We start from the raw sequence: 9,711 nt of genomic DNA, 5'->3' as shown, positions 1-9,711 counted from the left end.
AGGCTAGGTCTCTGCTGCCAGGACCAGTGCTGGATGTATGGCTGAGCCGCTGTGCCCTGCCCTGTCCAGGCAGCATCAGCCCCTCCAGCCGTGGGGAGAGCCAAGACTTCATCCAAAGCTGAAATGCTGTTAAAAATAGATCAGTCGTGAACTGGTTTTCTCCTCCTTGGTTCCTGGCCCGAGAGCTCATTCCTCTCTCTGGGCTGGCTTTGAAGCTATCTGGATGCTGTGAGATGCAGGCTGCGTGCCAGCTGCCGTTGCAGGGAGGCTTGGAGAGCGGAGAGCTGCAGAGACATTATGGGTGGCACAGCTGTCCCCAAAATATTCAGTGGTTACTGAGCGCTTTCTCCCCCAGAAAAAAGCATTGCTGGAAAGAGAATCCGCTAAATAAATGGGGAAACGAAGCTGGCATAGAAGGGGCTGTTTGCTTCTCTGCTTGCACATGGTGCTTTTGTGAGGGGACACAGGCACCCGAGCACTCCCGGACGGTGCCGCTGCCAGTGGGCCACAAAGCGCTGCTTGCCTTGGCCCCAAGGCTTCCTAGAAAATGCTTGCTGGGCTGCAGTCTCCCCTCGGCCCCGCAGCTCGGAGCGATCTCGCTGGCCCCTCCGCTGCACGGCTCTGCGGGAGCCCCCGACGCCCGCTGCAGAGCCCCCATGTCCTGGGCTGCTTGTGCTCCTCGGGAAAAGACTGAGTCTCTCACTTTGAGACTAGTATTCTGGATCTCAGTTTATTCTTGTAGCCCTTTTCCGTGCTTCTAATTCTTCAATATCATTTTTCAGGTGTGAACACTGAGTCTGGAGACAATTTTAAGATGCAGCTGTGAAACCTATTATCACCGTCACTGGTATCAAATACATGAGGTTCAGGGCTGCACGTAACCACTGAGCAATTAAATGGCAACCCTGGTGATGAATTACAACTGAGACCTCCTGGGGCTAAATAAATATCAGCTGATAACTACTGATAAAATGAATTTCCATGTGCTTTTTTTAAAAGCACCTTTCCAGTATCTGTGCCCGGTCACGGTGCTGCATGTCTCCCGGGGGAAGCCGCATAAACTGTGGCATTTCCCGCCTCCACCAGCACCTTAGGTTTCCAGCCAGAGCTGGAATGAAAATAAACCAAATAAATCTGTGTCCCTGCAGGAGCCAGGCAAGGCAAGGCAACACAGAGGTGGGCAGGGAGGGAGACAAGTGACAAGCTGAGGTTTTGGGTAACTGGTCTAAATATCTTTCCCCCAACTATCCCACCTCAAACGCGTGAAAAAACTGTTGGGGTGCAGAGCATGCCTCGGAAAAGCCAGCGGGATGGGGAGAGCTGCAAAGAGCTGGTGACAGGGCGGTGGGGTCCCCTGGGGTGATGGGAAGGAGAGCAGCAGGCTGGCAGTGCTTCACCCAACGCCCTGCCCGGGGGAATGGGTGCAAGCCCGTCTGTGCAGGCACCGTTACACCCTGTGCCTGTGGAGGCTTCTGCTCCCTGGTCTCCAAAGGTAGTTTGGAAAAAAGCAGAGAACAAATTTATGGAGCTTCTTGGAAAAACGGTCTTTGCCAGTGACTTTGAGAGACTTTTGAGCGGGTTTTGTCTGTGCTGGTGTCTCATCTGGGGGCTTCTCTTCCCAGCACATTGCCGTGCGGAGGGAGTGTCAGGAGGGCTGGTGCTCTGCGTCCCCGGGTGCAGCTTTCCCACTCTCTGGCTGGCTGCGGAGAGCAGCCACACCGCACCGCCAGTGAAAAAGCATTTGGCTGAACATCCCATCCGCCTGGTTTGCAAGTGAAAATAAGGCTTGTCCGATGGCCAGCTCCACCCAGAGCAGAAAATCAGACCCTTTGGCAGATCATTGCTACTGTAATGAAATTTAGCTGTGCTGAGACTGCCAGTCCTCGAATGGGAAAAGTCCCATGTGGCTTCAGTGAAGTTTGGGGATGAATCTGTCAAAACTGCTGCTGCTCAGGGTTTTTGGCACTGCCTGGGGACACCCACCACAGGTGAGCTTGGCCCTGCGGCTCAGCCCACCCGCAGCACTGATTGCAATGTCATCTTCTCCCCACAGCGAGTCCCCCCAGCCCCGGAGCCGTGTGGTCTTGCAGAGCCATGATGAAGCTCCTGCCCGTTGCCCCTCTCCTCCTGCTTCTGCTGACGATGCTGGAAGCCAGACCAAAACCTGCAGGTGAGCCCTGGCCAGTGGGAATTGCCTGGGGAAGAGAGAAATGAGTCTGTCAGGACAACGAAGCCCTCGGAAGGTGGCTTGCTGCTTGAGGTGGGGGGACCTGGTGCTTCTTCTTCGGGGGCGTCCCCAGGAGGATGGAGGATCCCCCCAGACATGGGAGCTGGACTTCCCAGGGCTGTCCAGGGGAGCGGGAGCCCGAGCCTGGCCCCAGCACGGTGGTTCTGGTGCCACTTGCTTCAGGCACGTCCTCAGTGTTGATGCAGCCCAGCCTCAGGGCTTGTCACCCTCCTGCCCACAGGCTCCGACCTCGGCCGGAGGCAGAGGCGTGAGGGGGAACCCCCTCCCTGCACGGGTCTCCTGATGGGGGGGACGAAGCAAACTCAGGGGCAGCAGCCTCTCTCCTCCCGGGGCAGAGGGAGCTTAATCAATTCCAGTTTAAAAACAGTGAAGGCACCAAACGGAGAAGGGAGTGGGTATGTCTCAGAGACCTTTGGAGCAGTTGAGACGACAGCCCAGGTCTGGGCATCATCCCAAGGGGACTCAAAGTGTTTGCTTACCATTAGGGCCAAATTCTCCCAGGCTTGGGTACACATGAGCCAAGCAAAATATGTTCATTGGCATTTCACTTGCTAAACACTCTCACGGCTTGCACTGGAAGTAGCACCCATATGTCCAAGAGAGGCTCTTTGGTTCGATCCCTGCCATGTGTGTGCCCTGAGCTGTGCTTTTCACTGTCTCATTTTCTGCCCTTAAAAAAAAACCAACAAAGCAAGCCCTCCTTTTAGGCAGAAACAGGCAAAATGCAGTAAAAAACAGGGAAGGCTGGAGCTGCCGGGGGAAGAGAAGAATTGCCCAAAGCAGTATTTTCATGGTTGGCACCGCAGCAGCAGGAGCCCGTGTGGTGCAGAGGTCTGGAGCAGGAGCTGCAGCCTGCAGAGGACAGCACGAGGCACTGGGCTGTTTTACACTTAAGTGCTCTGACTTGCTGCAGAGATGAAGATGCCGCTGCCTAAACCTGTGCCTAAACCTTGCCAGGGCACATGCCACCAGACAGAGAGGCGTTTCTGCAGCCTCTGGGGCTGTCGGTTGCGAAAATGCAGGGAGCAGGAGCTGGGTCTGGCTGCAGGGACAGTGTCGGGGAGGAGGGGACACTGCCGTTTCCCCACAGCCCCACGACCTGGGCATGTCTCTCCTGCCTGTTGTCCCTGCTCCCGCTCTGCCAGCACCCTCCATGGGTTTGTTTGGCAGTGGGAAGGTGCTGGTTTGTGGGGGCTGCCCAGACCTGCCCTCTCCATCCCCCACTGAGCACCCCTGCAACCACCCGATGGGGATGTCTCAGCTCCCAGTCCTGCTCCCCACAGGCAGCCATGACGCTGAACCATCTCTTTGCCCCCTTCCAGCCCTGAAGTGCAGGACAGGTCCCCTGGACATCGTGTTTGTGATCGACAGCTCCCGTAGCGTGCGCCCCTTCGAGTTCGAGACCATGCGGCGGTTCATGATGGACATCATCGGCAGCCTGGACGTGGGCCCCAATGCCACGCGGGTGGGGGTGATCCAGTACTCCAGCCAGGTGCAGAACATCTTCTCCCTCAAGACCTTCTTCACGCGTGCGGACATGGAGAAGGCCATCAACAGCATCGTGCCGCTGGCCCAGGGCACCATGACGGGGCTGGCCATCCAGTACGCCATGAACGTGGCCTTCACCACCCAGGAGGGCGCGCGCCCTCTGCACAAGAAGATCCCCCGCATTGCCATCATCGTGACGGACGGACGGCCCCAGGACCGTGTCACCGAGGTGGCCACCCAGGCCCGGAACGCTGGCATCGAGATCTATGCCGTGGGCATCCAGCGGGCAGACATGAACTCGCTGCGGGCCATGGCCTCGCCGCCGCTGGAGGAGCACGTCTTCCTGGTGGAGTCCTTCGAGCTCATCCAGCAGTTTGGGAAGCAGTTCCAGGACAAGCTCTGCGGTGGGTGAGAGCCAGGGCTGCGGGGTGGCAAGGGTTGCCCTCGTGCCTGCTCCTCATCCAGGCTAGAAGGTGACCTTCAGATGGGTGTTTGGGGTGGCTGCCCTTGCTAGGAGCAGCATGGACAGGGAAGCAACCTCCCCGATGGGATGCCGGGACAGATGGCCTTTCCTCTTGCTCACCTTTCCTCTTGCTCTCCTTTCTTCTTGCTCACCTTTCCTCTGCTGGGGCGAGATAAGGAGAGCTTCAAAAGCATTGCAAGCAAGTGCTTTTCTTCACCTGTGCCTGGTAGCTCTGCCCCAAGCCAGGACGTCGTGGCAGCAGTGATGGGAATATTAAAGAGCAGGAAATGCGGAGCTAGTTTCTCTGGGTGTGATGGGAATGGATGACACACCCCAGAGCTCTGTATACATTTCAGTGTGGCTCTAGCAGGTTCTCCTCCTACATAGACATGTGCATGGCATCCACTTCATGCACATTTGTGTTTAATAAAACCCTGGCTGCGTGACGCTGCTCTGGAGCATCCGGCTGGTCTCGGCTGGGTGCTGGGAGGCTGGTTCGCACCGTGGCCATGCTGGCGCGGGTCAGGAGCTTGCAGGCTGGGACCTGTCTGTCCCCCCCGTGCTGGTGGGTTTTGCTGGAGACCTGGCACTGCAGTGGGCTGGCGAGACCTTGCTCACATGCATCAGCATCTGTTGAAGGGCAGAAGCAGCTACCAGCCTCTTTCAGGCAGTGTTTCCTAGCCAGGGGCACGTGTGTGCTGTGGTGAGTCCCTGCTTGCTGGGGCTGGGGTCCGGGGCTGACCAGATATTGCCCCCCAGGGCTCTGATGTGCTCCTGCGCTTGATGTGCTCCTGCGCTTGATGAACTCCTGCTGAGTTTGCTTACAACGCCCTGCCTGTCACCTGCCTGCCCTGCTGCATGCTTCCCGGCCAGCTCTGCAGGCTCCTGGACGCACGGACGCACAGACCTGGCTCCTTTGGCATGTTCTCGCTGAGCACAAGCTTTCGCTTACTCAGCTCACGCTATCAACAGTAACAATTAATATTGAGCACTGATTTAGTGCTTGCGTAGATCTGAAAGCCAAGGCGGTTCAGAAACCTGCCCCGTGCAGCGTCTGTGTCCCTGCACTGAAAAACAGTGGGTGAGCGCTGGGGCTGGAAGGGCTGGGGTCGTGCCGCTTATCCCGGTGGCTTTGGCTGCGGGGATGGGACACATGCCGGAGCTGGAGTCCCCGCACATCCAGTGTGCCCGTGGGCCGCTCTGATGCCCTTTCTGTCTTGCAGGGGTGGACGTGTGTGTGGAGCAGGAGCATGGCTGCCAGCACAGCTGTGTCAGCACCCCCGGCTCCTTCTACTGCGAATGCAACCCGGGCTACAGGCTCAACGTGGATGGAAAGACCTGTTCGCGTAAAAACCCTTTTTTTATCCTAATTCTCGTAGAGGACTTGTAGTTACAGGTCTCACAGAAGGAAGCTGAAACAGAGCAGAGGACCCAGTGAGGTCAGCAGCAGCCTGGGTGCTCTGTTCACCAAGCACGCTGCCTGCTGGGTCTGTAACGACTGGGGACATTCAGCATTGCTAAATCCTGGTCACCTCTCTGGGATGGGACACTTGGGGCTCACGTGGGCACAACCAGCCCGTCACCTAAGGGGGCTCCAGGCAGTGGGTACCAGAGGATGCACGTCCCAGCCCAAGCACACAGTGTTTTGGCCCTATATTTTGAGTGCAAAGCTGTATTAGTTGGTTCTAGCCACCACCCCAGGGATTCTCCTTCTTGTCTCAGGGTGCTGGCAGCTTCCCTGAAGCCCTGGAGCAGTCCCTGCTCGGCTGCCGCGGGGAGGCCGGGGCAGGAGGGTGACAGATGTCCTGTTCCCCTGCAGCCATCGATGCATGTGCAGACGGGAGACACGGCTGTCAGCACCAGTGCGTCAGCGCTCGTGGGTCGTACTCATGCCGCTGCCGCGTGGGTTACTACCTCAACCAGGACAAGAGGAGCTGCTCTGGTAAGTGGCTGTCTCCCTTCCTGTCCCTTCTTCATTTGCTTCTCACTCTCCCTCTCCTTCTCTTGTCTTTCCCTTTCCATCCACCCTTCTCCTTCTCTCACCAGTGATCGATTACTGCAGCTTCGGAAACCACAGCTGCCAGCACGAGTGTGTGAGCATCCCCACCGGGCACTACTGCCGCTGCCGCAGCGGGTTCACGCTGCAGCCCGACAGCAGGTCCTGCAGGGGTACGTCCCGGCACGGCACAGACTGCGGTGTACGGCAGATACCTTTCTGTCCTGCCCCGTCCCCAGGGGAAGGTCTGTTCCTGGACCACCCCGCCTGGATGGGGATAACCCTGTGCCCTTGGCTTGTCTTCCAGCCACCGACCTCTGCAATGGGGTGGATCACGGCTGCGAGTTCAAGTGCATGAGCACGGAGGGCTCCTACCACTGCGTATGCCCCGAGGGCCAGCAGCTCCAGGCTGACGGCAAGGCGTGCAGCAGTGAGTACTGGGACGTGGCTCTTGGCATCCTGCTCGTCTGGGCTCTGTGCTCCTGGCGAGGGCTTACCTAAAACTAGGCTGGGGGTCTAAGTGGGACTTTGTCTGAGCTGGGTTGGAAGAGGATGGAGAGCTGGCTGGGCTTGGGGGAGTGCCCCGGCTGCTGCGGGGATAGATGCAGACTCATGGCCTCAGAGACATGGCCCAGAAGATGCAACAGGAGCTTTGAGGAAAGGTTCAGGAAAAGGGAGACCTAGGAGGGACTTTCAGGGGACGCTGGGGTGGCAGTGGAGGTTTTTGGGCTGAGATCCCTGGGAATGCTTTGCCCTGCTTCCCGGCCTCACCCCAGCTGCAGGTCCAGGGGGTCTACGCGGTGCCCACAGCCAAACCAGTCCCTTCTCCCCTTCCCCCTGTGCCTGCAGAGTGCGGGGCTGGGCGTGTCGACCTGGTGATGGTGATCGATGGCTCCAAGAGCGTCCGGCCCCAAAACTTCGAGCTGGTGAAGCAGTTTGTGAACCGCATTGTAGACCTGCTGGAGGTGTCCCCCCATGGCACGCGGGTGGGGCTGGTGCAGTACTCCAGCCGCGTTCGCACCGAGTTCCCCCTCAACAAGTACCACAGTGCGGATGAGATCAAGAAGGCGGTGATGGAGGTGGAGTACATGGAGAAAGGCACCATGACGGGCCTTGCTCTCAAGCACATGGTGGAGCACAGCTTCTCTGAGCTGGAAGGTGCCAGGCCTCTTTCCCACAATGTGCCCAGAATTGGGCTTGTCTTCACAGACGGGCGCTCCCAGGATGACATCTCCGAATGGGCCAGGAGAGCGAAGGAGTCAGGTGCGGGGGGCTGGGGAACCCCAAATTGCAGTGCTTTGCGCATCCCAGGACGGTTCCTCGGGCTGGCTCTGGGGGAGGCTGCAGCGTGCAGCCTTGGGGTGCTGCATCGCCTGGGTCCGCAGGGGCAGACGTGCCTCTGCCGTGGTCACAGGGTGCTCTGGGCAGCATCTTTCATGTGGCAGCCTCCACTGTAGTGGTGGTGCTGCACTTCTGCCCATCCTTCCTGCGGTGTATTTGGGAAGCCTGGGGGATGTCCTGCATCCTTGGCTGCCCAGGGGAAATCCTTCATCCTCGGCTTTGCTCCCTCTGGGATTGGGGCTACTTGATGTGGGGCGGCTGGCACAGCGATCAGGATCCGTCCTTGCCACGCAGGGATCGTCATGTTTGCCGTGGGTGTTGGCAAGGCTGTGGAAGAGGAGCTGAGAGCGATCGCCTCCGAGCCAGTGGAGCAGCACTTCTCCTACTCGGCAGACTTTACCACCATGACTCACCTCGTGGAGAACTTCAAGCTGAACATCTGCCCAGGTGGGTGCCCCTGGCCACGCTGTGGGGCTCAGCCCCAAGCCGGGGGAGCCCTCCTCTCCCTGCAGAGCTGGGGGGTGGTTTGTGTGTCTGTCACCCAGCATCTCGTGCCCCAGGGCTGAGCTGGGCTGGTGTAAGCCTCGGGTGTCTGGATCTCTCCAGGCTGTTGAGGGTATAGAGGTGGGTCCCAGGGAGGGAGTGGAAAAGGGGAAGGTGGAGCTGGGGGTTGAATGCAAAAGGGATGGCGTGTGAGTGGCTGCCCCAGTGCTGTTGCATGGGCAGAGTCACACCCTGCCTTGAGGGATGCTGCCCCAGCTCCGAGGATGGCCTGTCTGCTGGTCCAGACCTGTGCCTCTGCTGCTGCTGGGGGCAGGATGACCACGATGGGTTACTGTGAGGGTCTCCCTGCAGTGGGACAGGCTGGGGCTCCCCAGTGCTGTCCCGTGGGGCTGCAGACATGGGGTCAGCATCCCCACCACCACCCCGGCTCAAAGGCGAGCCAAAGCTCCACGCTGACTGTCCTCAGCCCACTGTGACCACATGCCCGGCAGCTCGGTGGGCTGCCTGGTGGGATGCCTGGCAGCGAGCTCGCTGGGCTAGCAGGGGTGCAGCCTGGTGAAAAGGCTGGAACAAGAAAGGAAAATGGGAGAGCCCCAAGGCTCAGGTCCTGCCCCGGTGGGTGGCTGTAGGGACAAGGGACTCGAGCTGTGCGGGAGCAGGGGAGAGCCAGGCACCACAGGGCTGTGGCTCTGACTGCACCCAAACCCCCACGGTCACAGAGGAGGGCAAAGGGGAGACGGCGATCCGCAGCCCGTGTGAGTGCGAGGCGCTGGTGCAGTTCCAGACGAATACCGTGGCCATCCTGCAGAGCCTGACTGAGAAAAATATCCTTTGGGGTGATGCCTGGGCTTGCTGGGGTGCAGGGCAGCCTGGGGACAGACCGCACGCAGGGAAGGGAGGGATGGATAAATGGGAATGGGGAAAATCTTGGGCTCCTTCAAGTGTAAAAAGCTCTTTGCCACCAGACCATCCAGATCATGCTGTTTCCTTAGCACGTTCACTTGCTCAGATGACAGCCAGACTCGAAGACTTGGAAAAGCAGATTGCCAACAAGAAGTGATCCTTGCAGAGGGCTGCAGTGCTCGGACGGGGCATGGCGACGTACAGTAGCTACGTGGCATTGTTATTGCTAGGTTATTGTAAAGCATCAGTGTTTGTTCTTGTATTGCAAAATCCCCAGGGGGGCGCGGAGTGTATTAAAAAACAAAAAATCCTAAAAAAAAACCCCAAAAAAGAACTTGAGCAAAACCCCCTGCTGCGAAGCCAAGGGGTTGAGCCATTGCTGTTGCCTCGTTCCTCCGAACTGGCAGGTCTGGGATGAGGTGGGATGACTGCATGGGCAGGCTGGGCTTTGGAAGAGGAGGCGTGACGCCCGGCCTTTTCCCAGAGCGACTGGGATGAACCAGCCCCTGCGCAGCCCCCCGCAGCCCCCGGCGCCCCGCAAGCTGCTTTGCAAGAGAAAAAACCTACAGTGATGGCACCCTGAGAGCTTCTGCTGTCTCAGCGTCTGCGGCCAGGTGGTGGGGCAGGGAGAGCCGGGCGCCGCGGGCAGTGCACGGGGATGCATGCCGCCCGGCCGGCTCCCAGCATGGTGCCCGGGTGTGCACCCATGGGAAAGCGGGTGGCAGGAATCGGCAGATCTCCTTGCCCCCGTTTTGGCAGAATTGTTTG

General features: G+C 58.9%; 1 protein-coding gene across 1 annotated transcript; it reads left to right on the top strand.

Moving 5' to 3' along the window:
* Positions 1 to 2,064: 2,064 nt before the first annotated feature.
* Positions 2,065 to 9,100, top strand: MATN4 (matrilin 4). Its single transcript, XM_059827260.1, has 10 exons — positions 2,065 to 2,170; positions 3,571 to 4,140; positions 5,423 to 5,545; positions 6,019 to 6,141; positions 6,246 to 6,368; positions 6,503 to 6,625; positions 7,045 to 7,458; positions 7,831 to 7,983; positions 8,760 to 8,864; positions 9,042 to 9,100. The coding sequence occupies exons 1-10, from the start codon at positions 2,095 to 2,097 to the stop codon at positions 9,098 to 9,100; spliced, it is 1,869 nt and encodes a 622-aa protein (XP_059683243.1). The 5' UTR covers positions 2,065 to 2,094.
* Positions 9,101 to 9,711: the final 611 nt, after the last annotated feature.

Source organism: Gavia stellata, chromosome 20 (assembly GCF_030936135.1).
Source record: "Gavia stellata isolate bGavSte3 chromosome 20, bGavSte3.hap2, whole genome shotgun sequence".
In the NCBI taxonomy this organism is placed as follows: Eukaryota; Metazoa; Chordata; class Aves; order Gaviiformes; family Gaviidae; genus Gavia; species Gavia stellata.
This window is presented reverse-complemented; position numbering and strand designations above follow the sequence as displayed.